Source organism: Panulirus ornatus, chromosome 17 (genome assembly GCF_036320965.1).
Source record: "Panulirus ornatus isolate Po-2019 chromosome 17, ASM3632096v1, whole genome shotgun sequence".
Classification (NCBI taxonomy): Eukaryota; Metazoa; Arthropoda; class Malacostraca; order Decapoda; family Palinuridae; genus Panulirus; species Panulirus ornatus.
The window spans coordinates 22,581,629-22,593,800 of NC_092240.1; the positions used below are offsets into that span (position 1 = coordinate 22,581,629).

The 12,172-nt window shown below is 49.0% G+C and overlaps 3 protein-coding genes across 8 annotated transcripts in view; 2 read left to right on the forward strand and 1 right to left on the reverse strand.

Annotated features, from left to right (window-relative positions):
• The window catches only part of nudC (nuclear distribution C, dynein complex regulator), a 404,242-nt gene that overhangs the window by 278,383 nt on the left and 113,687 nt on the right, over positions 1 to 12,172 (reverse strand). The window lies entirely within an intron of this gene.
• Positions 1 to 12,172, forward strand: part of LOC139754622 (uncharacterized) — a 234,783-nt gene that overhangs the window by 174,481 nt on the left and 48,130 nt on the right. The gene's annotated exons all lie outside the window — the stretch shown is intronic.
• LOC139754623 (uncharacterized) lies at positions 5,821 to 6,777 on the forward strand. The gene has a single exon (XM_071672105.1). The coding sequence runs from the start codon at positions 5,995 to 5,997 to the stop codon at positions 6,745 to 6,747; it is 753 nt and encodes a 250-aa protein (XP_071528206.1). The 5' UTR covers positions 5,821 to 5,994; the 3' UTR covers positions 6,748 to 6,777.

The following is a 12,172-nucleotide window of genomic DNA, read 5'->3' on the forward strand; positions in this document are numbered from 1 at the left end:
ACAAGCACGTCACGTAACCATGCCAGAACAAGCACGTCACGTAACCAACCCCAGAACAAGCACGTCACGTAACCATCCCCAGAACAAGCACGTCACGTAACCAACCCCAGAACAAGCACGTCACGTAACCAACCCCAGAACAAGCACGTCACGTAACCATGCCAGAACAAGCACGTCACGTAACCAACCCCAGAACAAGCACGTCACGTAACCATCCCCAGAACAAGCACGTCACGTAACCAACCCCAGAACAAGCACGTCACGTAACCAACCCCAGAACAAGCACGTCACGTAACCATCCCCAGAACAAGCACGTCACGTAACCATCCCCAGAACAAGCACGTCACGTAACCATCCCCAGAACAAGCACGTCACGTAACCATCCCCAGAACAAGCACGTCACGTAACCATCCCCAGAACAAGCACGTCACGTAACCATCCCCAGAACAAGCACGTCACGTAACCATCCCCAGAACAAGCACGTCACGTAACCATCCCCAGAACAAGCACGTCACGTAACCATCCCCAGAACAAGCACGTCACGTAACCATCCCCAGAACAAGCACGTCACGTAACCATGCCAGAACAAGCACGTCACGTAACCATCCCCAGAACAAGCACGTCACGTAACCATGCCAGAACAAGCACGTCACGTAACCAACCCCAGAACAAGCACGTCACGTAACCAACCCCAGAACAAGCACGTCACGTAACCAACCCCAGAACAAGCACGTCACGTAACCATGCCAGAACAAGCACGTCACGTAACCAACCCCAGAACAAGCACGTCACGTAACCATGCCAGAACAAGCACGTCACGTAAACATCCCCAGAACAAGCACGTCACGTAACCAACCCCAGAACAAGCACGTCACGTAACCAACCCCAGAACAAGCACGTCACGTAACCAACCCCAGAACAAGCACGTCACGTAACCAACCCCAGAACAAGCACGTCACGTAACCAACCCCAGAACAAGCACGTCACGTAAACATCCCCAGAACAAGCACGTCACGTAACCATGCCATAACAAGCACGTCACGTAACCATGCCAGAACAAGCACGTCACGTAACCATCCCCAGAACAAGCACGTCACGTAACCATGCCAGAACAAGCACGTCACGTAACCATGCCAGAACAAGCACGTCACGTAACCATGCCAGAACAAGCACGTCACGTAACCATCCCCAGAACAAGCACGTCACGTAACCATCCCCAGAACAAGCACGTCACGTAAGCATCCCAGAACACGCACGTCACGTAACCATGCCAGAACAAGCACGTCACGTAACCATCCCAGAACAAGCACGTCACGTAACCATGCCAGAACAAGCACGTCACGTAACCAACCCCAGAACAAGCACGTCACGTAACCATCCCAGAACAAGCACGTCACGTAACCATGCCAGAACAAGCACGTCACGTAACCATCCCCAGAACAAGCACGTCACGTAACCATGCCAGAACAAGCACGTCACGTAACCATGCCAGAACAAGCACGTCACGTAACCATCCCCAGAACAAGCACGTCACATAACCATGCCAGAACAAGCACGTCACGTAACCATGCCAGAACAAGCACGTCACGTAAGCATCCCAGAACACGCACGTCACGTAACCATGCCAGAACAAGCACGTCACGTAAGCATCCCAGAACACGCACGTCACGTAACCATGCCAGAACAAGCACGTCACGTAACCATCCCAGAACACGCACGTCACGTAACCATGCCAGAACAAGCACGTCACGTAACCAACCCCAGAACAAGAACGTCACGTAACCATCCCAGAACAAGCACGTCACGTAACCAACCCCAGAACAAGCACGTCACGTAACCATCCCAGAACAAGCACGTCACGTAACCATCCCATAGTATGCACGTCACGTTACCAACCCCAGAACAAGCACGTCACGTAACCATCCCATAGTATGCACGTCACGTTACCAACCCCAGAACAAGCACGTCACGTAACCATCCCATAGTATGCACGTCACGTTACAACGGATTCAAACGCGATAACTCTGACTGGTGTATGGATGGAATAAGTCGTCAGCGAGGCAACAGATGCTGACGGGAGTTGCCAGGTGTGGGAGCCAGCGGGCCGTTGGCAATTTCCCGTGTTCTTCTCTGAGAGCCAGTCCATTCCACTTCGACAACTGTGCCACTGGTTCACTTTCGACTTATCACGTAATGCCAGATAACTTCAGCAACCTAGATTCCCAACGTAAGCGTACGCAGCGAGAGTAATGACAGACCCGGATGAACGGCAGCGGCGTGGACTGCTGGGTGAGGTGAACGCTGGGGTATTGACCAGCCAGCGACGGAAGTCCAGCCTGACGCATCGCCTTCTAATTTATGGCCTTCATCACGTACGCGGGCTTTCCCCCGCTGGATTCCTTGTCAGTTTCTAAATCTTCCGGGTGTAATTACCCGTCTGTACGGAGCTCGGGAGTTCTACGTCCGTGGGACCGACCCCTCCATATCTCCTGAACTTTCTCTACAGTCGTACAACTTTTGACATTTCGGTTAAGACGTCAAAAATTCCGTCTGTTTTTATGTCCTTTCTACGGTTATTTCAATGCTTAACCAAGACGTGCCCTCCATAACGTATCAATAATGTTAGGGTTATGGTGTCTTCCACTGCGGAAACACCTTCCTATTTTTCTAAACACTTTTTTTTTTTATTGAGCCAATTTTATCTTATTCTCCTAACTCACTCACTCTCTCTCTCTCTCTCTCTCTCTCTCTCTCTCTCTCTCTCTCTCTCTCTCTGCATGTGTAGATAATGGTGCTAATGTTCCCACTCCAGTGTACATTTCCCAGAACCTTGCATAACAATGGTTTAAATCAAGGCTCTTTAACTTCAGTTCCTAACTCAGCTTATTTGGTTGTACGTAATTTCTACGATATATATACATTATATATATATATATATATATATATATATATATATATATATATATATATATATATATATATATACTTTGATTCTCGTTTCTTATCTTTTCCTCATTCACCACGTATTGAAACGAATATTTGCATGGTCACATTTTTTTGTATTTTACCGACTCTAAAACTTGTAACAAAGGACTGTCTGCTGTACCGTTAAGTCAATGTAGACCTCTCTCAGAGCCACTGGATAAAGGTATAGCGCTACAGTTGTGTTCTAGGTCACTATAAATTCAATATCAACACTAAAACTTGGACAGGTGGGCGGAGTAACGAGGGAACAGACACTCGGGGTCGGTGTATCCCACAATGTCAGCGTTGTGCCTATACGAAGCCCACAGACATAAATATATACAACACTAACGAACCCGGGCATTACTGTCCGGTGACGACATCACCGTGGTTGTCAAGGAACCTCCGGCTGTCACAAGGACGGAGACTTCATTGTTGAGGGCACCCGCTCCGTACGGCGAAACATCAACTTCCGCTCAGGTTATATAGTACTGGCTGACAGCCGGCTGCCGCCTCTCCCCCTCTCGCTCTCTCACTCACTCCCGCCCACACTCTGGCCTCCCTCACGAACCTGGAAACATCCTCCGTGGGCGGGTCGGTATGAACCCACTACCGGCTCCCCACGCCTGACAGAATATACCAGCGGGTCGGCAGAACCGACACCTGGCTCCCCACGCCTCACACATTATACCATCAGGGGCGGGAGATCAAAGTACCGGCTCACCACGCCTCACACATTATACCATCAGGGGCGGGAGATCCAAGTACCGGCTCACCACGCCTCACACATTATACCATCAGGGGCGGGAGATCAAAGTACCGGCTCCCCACGCCTCACACATTATACCATTAGGGGCGGGAGATCCAAGTACCGGCTCACCACGCCTCACACATTATACCGTCGGGGGCGGGAGATCCACCAACCGGCTCCCCACGCCCCACGCTCGGTAGCCTGGGTTAACAATAGTCACTACTTCACTGAGACTTTTACAGGTTTCTCTGTAAATATCTTGTCAAGTCGTCTGTTTTCTGGTATCGTTGTATTTATTCATCTAAAAAAAAAAAAGAAAAAAACTGATTTACTCAACCTTTTTCTGATCCCGTCACATTACATCAAAAATACGAAACATATGAAACCGATTCACAAATTTGAGAAGAATTTAGTATAAAGATTTTTTGGCATCTGTACCTGCTATTCTTCTGGTGTTGTTGAGGTGACCTACAATCCAGTATGTCTTAGAAAACCCGTTTCGTCTAGTGGCCAACACTCGGATACCGAATATCCAACTACACACATTTCACACACGAACCCAACATTCTGGGGTCGTGTCGGTGTTGCTCGGACACCTACCCGCTGATTGAGGCCTGCAGTACACGACTCTAAACTACCCGTCCCCAAATGGTGGTCTTTGTTCGCCCTCGACTGGCATTCCACGCCTCATCAGGCTCCCCGGACCGGTCATAATGAGCATCTGGTCATGAGAGGAGTCCCTCACACACCGCAGGTCTGTCCGCCCAGCCACAACACCGCCGCCCGCACACCCCGTGTTCTATATATCATGCCCTTGGGCAAGAGAGCAAGTTCCTTCAGGAGGACGAGGCCAGAGGACAGGCCTATCGTATTCCACTCGTACCGAAGGGCATCACCATCTCTCACGAACGAACGGGCCACCCAGGGCCACACGAGCGACGATCACCACCACACTGCTGGTGTGGGCCAGGCACCGGTCATGACCCTGACCACGTAGCTGTAGGCTGACACCGCCCTGGCTGCCACTGTCTCGATGACTGGATGCCGTCAACGCCAGAATACAGGAATCCTGACCGCCCTAATCAAACACTTGTGGGCTCTCCCTTACATCCACCAAAATGCCAAATACTCGCCTCTCTCTCTCTCTCTCTCTCTCTCTCTCTCTCTCTCTCTCTCTCTCTCTCTCTCTCTCTCTCTCTCTCTCTCTCGGAATCCACAAACGCCATAAATAATTGACTGTGTGATAATGGCGCTTTGTGGTGTAGCGGTTAGCGTTCCTGGCCGTGACGCATTCACGGGCCGTCCAGGGTCGAGCGCACAGGTTCGAATCCTGGTTGCGGCAGTCTGTCCACAGTTACCTCCCAGCTATTCATCCACATTTAAGGGTTGGTCCATAATAAAGGTACCTAGCTCAGGCTAGGGTTTCTATATATATATATATATATATATATATATATATATATATATATATATATATATATATATATATATATATATATTGTTACGAACTTGTGCGTTCGTTATCACGAAGGTGAGCGCAACGGACTGGGGCTCAAGATAAACCAAACCAGACAGGGGCGATGGCGCTCTGCTCCACGAGACCAGACAGGATGCTCTCCCTTCAGGGAACGTCGGTAACCTGGGCCGACAACACCCACCAGTTGTCTTGGAGTGTGGTCTGACCACAAACTCAGCTTAAGGACGCAGCTTCAGTATCTCCGACAGAGAACGAGAAACAGAGAAAAACCTTATGATGTCGCTGACTAGCCCAGCCGCTGGGGCAAACATGGAGGTGCTCAGGACCTACTACGTACACCGCCGCCATCAGATCGCTGGTAGACCACTGTGCTTATTGGCCTGAGGGATGACCAAGTGACCAACATGGAGGTCATCCAAAATAATGCTCTCAGGATCATGCTGGGAGCTCCCACGTGGACCAGGATCTGCAAGCTGCAGATGGAGACTGGACTGCAGCAAGAGTCAAACAGATAACAGTGGCGACCCTAGCCAAGATCTGCAGGTCAAGCAAGCCCTCCACCACGAAAGTCAAAATCCGGGTCGCCCATCACTGAGACCAAAAGACGCGACGAAACTCCTGGTCGCACGTGGCGGCCAATATCATCCACGCCTACCGAGCGGAGACGTCCACACTGCAGACGGAAGACGCACCACACCATCGGTATAGTTTACCACCTCCATGGAATCATCCACCAGCCACCTTCGCAGTCACAGCATTAGGAGACAAAAAGTCTAGCCTCCAGCAGGAAGACATCAAAAGAATGAGTCTGAGAGCCATGGCCACTGAGACGCCTGCTGGAGCTGTGGCATACTTCGCAAACGGATCAGTGGACCAGACAGATGGGGGAAGGTCGGGAGCTGCGGCCTTCCACACACAAGGTCATACTCGTCTCTGGAGGCTGTCAAATGGCTGCTCCACACTACAAACGGAGCTAACAGCCACCTCCAAAGCCCTGAAACATGCAGCCACCTCGCACTCGAAGCCCGTGATAATACACATGGACTCCAAGTCATCAGTGCAAGCGCTGCAACACAGCCACCCTAAGGACAACATCAAGCTTGTCACCTCGATCCTTGCTCAACTCCAAGAGCTGCAGCGAAAAGGACGTCCCGTCACCATACACTGGATCCCCAGTCACGAGGAGATCGAGGGAAACGAGACAGCAGACGAGGCAGCTAAAGCAGCTACACGTTTCAACAACATTCAGGTGCACGTGCCAGTGAGCCTGCAACAAATGAAGCACCAGCTACAGAAAGCAGCAAGGCTCTGGATCAAGAAGAATCTCCTGGACGCCTACAATGCCGGATCCATGTCAGCCAAGTGGTACATGGTGGCCACGTTATTGGAACCACCATATAACGACAGAGACATGAGCAGGAATACCCTAGTCAACCTACACCGTCTACGACTGGGGTACCAATGCAGCTGGCAAAGAACTGACGGCGTCATCAAGGACTGCGTCTACTGCCAGGAGCCGTCAACGCGGCCACTGGAACACTACCAGCTGGACTAAGTGACACAAAGTCTCCGTGAAAGAGTCCCTGATTTCAGTGAGGAAGACCACGTACTACCAGCGGCCTCACTACTTCAGAAGATTCAAAGAAACTATATGGGACATCTACTACAGATCATAAGGGAATTCCCACCTCCCAAGTGAGAATAAATCAAGACGAGTAGAAACCAGGGAACGGGCCGCCAACAGGCAAAGGCCCGTGTCAAAACAATTTCCTCCAGCCAGTCACGTCGGGACGCTAACATGACAGTCAGTCTTTGGACCAATCAAGGGCAATTGTGGTCATTCCGACCTAGCGTAGCGGTAGGTGGCGGGTCAAGACGTGACTAGCTGTTCCCGTCTGGCTGTTCCTTCAGAAAAAAGACTCAGACGATAATCTAGGAGTCGATTCCTTCAGCAGACCCGAGCCAAGAAAGGAAGTGTAGACTTCGTTGTCTCGAACCCCGTTCAGATGCCCTAGATTGTTAGATGTTATACTGTGTCATGTCAGGTCTGAGTGTAACAATGTATCATAACTTCTCACAGAATTGCCCAACGAATGAGTGTCTCGTATCATGCTCTTATAGTCAACTTGTCATAAAGGAAGGAGATCTCCTGGTATGAAATCTTACCTGGAATGTAGAACGTGGAATAGTGAAGGTTAAGTGTTAACGAAAGAGTTTGTACCCGATCAATGTGCTGCCGCAACACAACACACCGAAAATTACAGCCACCTGGTCCTGCAGGAGGCAGGATGTACCACTCCTCCCTCACACACTACAGTCGCCCCCTCACACGATCATCGTGGCCGAGCAGACCGCAAACTAAAACATACACAAACTTCCCCCATATCATAAATATGGAGAGTTCCGAGTCAAACCTTACAGACAAACAACAAAAATGTTAACTGTTCACATGGACAACGTGTGAATCAAGAGAAACAAAGAAAACTACAACGTGCAATTACTTACATGACCACGCACACGTGTTCCCGGCCTCCACCCTCAAGTGGCTGGCAACCAGTGAGACGCGACACATAAAGATAATCATGACCATATAGGGAGAGGAATAAAGATACCTCTCTGCCTACAGCTGCTGTTTACTGCCAATGTATTACACCTACAGCAGTAATAATAATAATAATAATAATAATAATAATAATAATAATCCGAACAATATAACATGTAGACGAGGTCGTGAGGCATCAAGACCGATTTCAAGGGCTTACAAACTCCCCGCTAACTCGACCCACATGGGTCCAGCAGGCAGCATCTCGTGCCCAATACGATCCTCGGGGGAACTCCACACACTGGGCGAGGCATCGCACCCTCTTCAACCACAGACCCGAATACATGATCAGCATCACGTCGCGGGGAGCGGACGCACAGGGCGTCATCAACTTCAGACGCCACACGACCGAAACAGACAAACACTGTGGAATGCACTTGACACATACACTCCCACTGCTACCAGAACGAGTCAAGACCAGTTTGCTTGACTGACAACACACACACACACACACACACACACACACACACACCATTCAAGGAGTGTGTCCGCGCGAGGTCATCCTCAAGGCCACAATGTGCAAATATATCGAGGGAACAGTTCTAATGACTGGCGTCAACCACTACCAAGCTCTCTCGCTAACAGCCGTACACCCGAAATCAATTACAGCTGGTCGATGATCCAGCCTCCTTACCCACCCCCTTCCCGTTCTCTATTACCAAACACAAAGTTTCTTAGACGCATATATATATATATATATATATATATATATATATATATATATATATATATATATATATATATATATATATATATATATATTCCTACGAGTCCACGGGGAAAATGAAACACGAAAAGTTCCCAAGTGCACTTTCGTGTAATAACCACATCATCAGGGGAGACACAAGAGAGAAATATAAGTCAGTTGATATACATCGAAGAGACGAAGCTAGGACGCCATTTGGTAAACATATATATACACACACGCGGGCATCCGCGGTGCAGTGGTTAGCGTTACTGACCATGAGTGAGCGGACGCCCGCACAGGTGTGAAACCTGGACCGGGCAGTTAGTAAGCACCCCAGCCTACGTCTTCGTCCTTCCCTCGGGCCTGCTCGATCATTGGGCTCCTGCCTCAGGCATGACACCTGAGTGTCCGAGCTGGAAAGGCGACTGGTCGTGATAATAATAATAATAATAATAATAATAATAATAATAATAATAATAATAATAACAGGGCAGGGGCTAGTAAGTGTTTACCTTATACTAACAACTATGCCTTATACCGACTTGTAGGGTAATCGCTGTGTACTCCGTATTAATTTCTGGTTTGATGTCATGCATATATATATTTTCTCTGGCGCTATGCACATAATCCACCTCTGTGCACACACATGACTGGCTCCTCTGTGCCGCACGACACATATTTACTTGAGGCACGCCACACATCTCGCACATATGGCGATGCTTGCGGTCCAGCACCCCCCCCCCACACACCCCCTCCCCCTCCCTCCCACGTCACGAGACTACGTACCTCTGACCTTGGTGTCCTATCCCCCCCCCCACCCCACAACCACCACCAGGAAACCTTACCCCGAAACAGGGAAGGGTAGTGGTGCAGGAGCTGCTGATCCCTCCTCAGCTGACTCATGACGACCTTATGCACGCCGGTCTCAACATTCAATCGTATTTTCTTTTATTTCTTTTTTTTTACGAATTTCCTTTCGTCCGTCTGTACCATCACATCCGATAACGAAGCAATGCGCACTTGGCGTGACTCGGCCCACGCACAGTACACATTAATAACATCATTGCTTCGTGGTAAGAAATAGAAGAAAAATAAAAGCCACATGTACGTCCAGGAACAGATCATAGGACCCCGCCCGTACGACGCACCAGCCACACACTCGCCCCCACCAGGCTCCACCGCGCGAGAGTCCCGTGTCACTCACCCAGTGTGACGGTTCACTGGTGCTGGGGGGAGGCCGCTCCCGCACACATTACTCACCTAACTACCCCACCGTCTGGGAGAATCATAGCCTGTGAGGGTGGGGCTCACTTATACCTACCGGGAAGTTCCGTAAAGATGACGGCAGATCAGGAAGACACTGGGCATATACCCCTGGTCCTCATGGTCTGAAACACCGGGCATATACCCCTGGTCCTCATGGTCTGAAACACCGGGCATATACCCCTGGTCCTCAAGGTCTGAAACACTGGGCATATACCCCTGGTCCTCAGGGTGTGAAACACCGGACATATACCCCTGGTCCTCATGGTCTGAAACACCGGGCATATACCCCTGGTCCTCATGGTCTGACTCGCACAGAAGCTCATACACACAACCCGTCGTGACCTTTACTGGAACGTTCAGCACCACCCCTCAATCATCGTACGCCAAGCATTGTTCTATGATATCAAATAGAGCCACCCAATCGCTGGTTCCATCAACCCATGACTCTGCAACCTTAGAATTTCGTGGTCATGATGACGCTTAGTAAACCCAATACACTCATGGGTGTTTTGCACAACAGTATTTACAACGAGGATATGTTTTTCTGCATATGACGCCTGCATTGTGGTGTAAAACACGACAAGTACGCGGTCTGCGTCATGGGTAGCAGCTCTTAAAGTATGGAGGGAGGGTGGCCGGGTAAGAGCTTCCTTGTTGACTGTAACGACGCTACGAGTGAGTGGGCTGGATGGTGCGCGAGGTCCAGGAGGAGTGAACTTCCTGATCCAAGAGGCGAGTATGGACGGTGACAACACACCTGACGGCCACCACCACCACCACAACAATGGGTCTGGCAGCCAACCATTACGCCAGCCGGGAATGATTACTTCAATGTTTGGCCACTGAAGACACAACCGCAGTCTGTTCAGCAATTGTAAATCTACAGAGCTAAGTACGAGGAGAAACTACTCACCGTGAAATGTGAAATACGACTACACACACACACACACACACACACACACATACTTGCTACGCCTAGACCGGGAAAAGATTGAGGCGAGCCGAAAGTGAGAGGAAATCTGTCTTAATAACACTATGGACTCCCGTGGTGCAGTGGTTAGCGTTCCTGACCGTGACGCATTCAAGGGACGACCAGGGTCGAGCGCACAGGTTCGAATCCTGGTTGCGGTAATCGGTCCACAGGCAACACAGCTGTTCATTCATCTTTAGGGAATGGTTGATAGAATGGGTACCTGATAGGCTAGGGTATATATAGGACTAATAGGAATATATATATATATATATATATATATATATATATATATATATATATATATATATATATATATATATATATATATATATATATATATATAAAAAGATAGATAGCGTTATTGGGATGGCCTTGATCAGGGCCTCAGCTGCCCGTACCGTCTCAGAAGTGGTGGAGGATGTGTGGACCAGGTGTTTGCTTTGAAGAATGTATGTGAGAAATAGAAAAACAAATGGATTTATATGTAGCATTTATGGATCTAGAGAAGGTATATGATAAGAGTTGATAGAGATGCTCTGTGGAAGGTATTAAGAATATATGGTGTGGGAGGTAAGTTGCTGGAAGCAGTGAAAAGTTTTTATCTAGGATGTAAGGCATGTGTACGTGTAGGAAGAGAGGAAAGTGACTGGTTCTCAGTGAATGTCGGTTGGCGGCAGGGGTGTGTGATGTCTCCATGGTTGTTAAATTTGTTTATGGATGGGGTTGTTAGGGAGGTGAATGCAAGAGTTTTGGAGAGAGGGGCAAGTATGCAATCTGTTGTGGATGAGTGGGCTTAGGAAATGAGTCAGTTGTTGTCCGTTGATAATACAGCGCTGGTGGCTGATTCAGGTGAGAAACTGCAGAAGCTGGTGACTGAGTTTGGTAAAGTGTGTGAAAGAAGAAAGCTGAAAGTAAATTTGAAAAAGAGCAAGGTTATCAGGTACAGTAGGGTTGCGGGACAAGTCAATTGGGAGGTAAGTTTGAATGGAGAAAAACTGGAGGAAGTGAAGTGTCTTAGATTTCTGGGAGTTGATTTGGCAGCGGATGGAACCATGGAAGCGGAAGGGAGTCACAGGGTGGGGGAGGGGGCAAAAGTTCTGGGAGCGTTGAAAAATGTGTGGAAGGCGAGAACACTATCTCGGAAAGCAAATATGGGTATGTTTGAAGGAATAGTGGTTCCAACAATGTTATATGGTTGCGAGGCGTGGGCTATAGATAGGGTTGTGCGGAGGAAGGTGGATGTGTTGGAGATGAGATGTTTGAGGACAATATGTGGTGTGAGGTGGTTTGATCGAGTAAGTAATGAAAGGGTAACAGAGATGTGTGGTAATAAAAAGAGTGTGGTTGAGAGAGCAGAAGAGGGTGTTTTGAAGTAGTTTGGTCACATGAAGAGAATGAGAGGAAAAAATGACAAAGTGGATATATGTGTCAGAGGTGGAGGGAACGAGAAG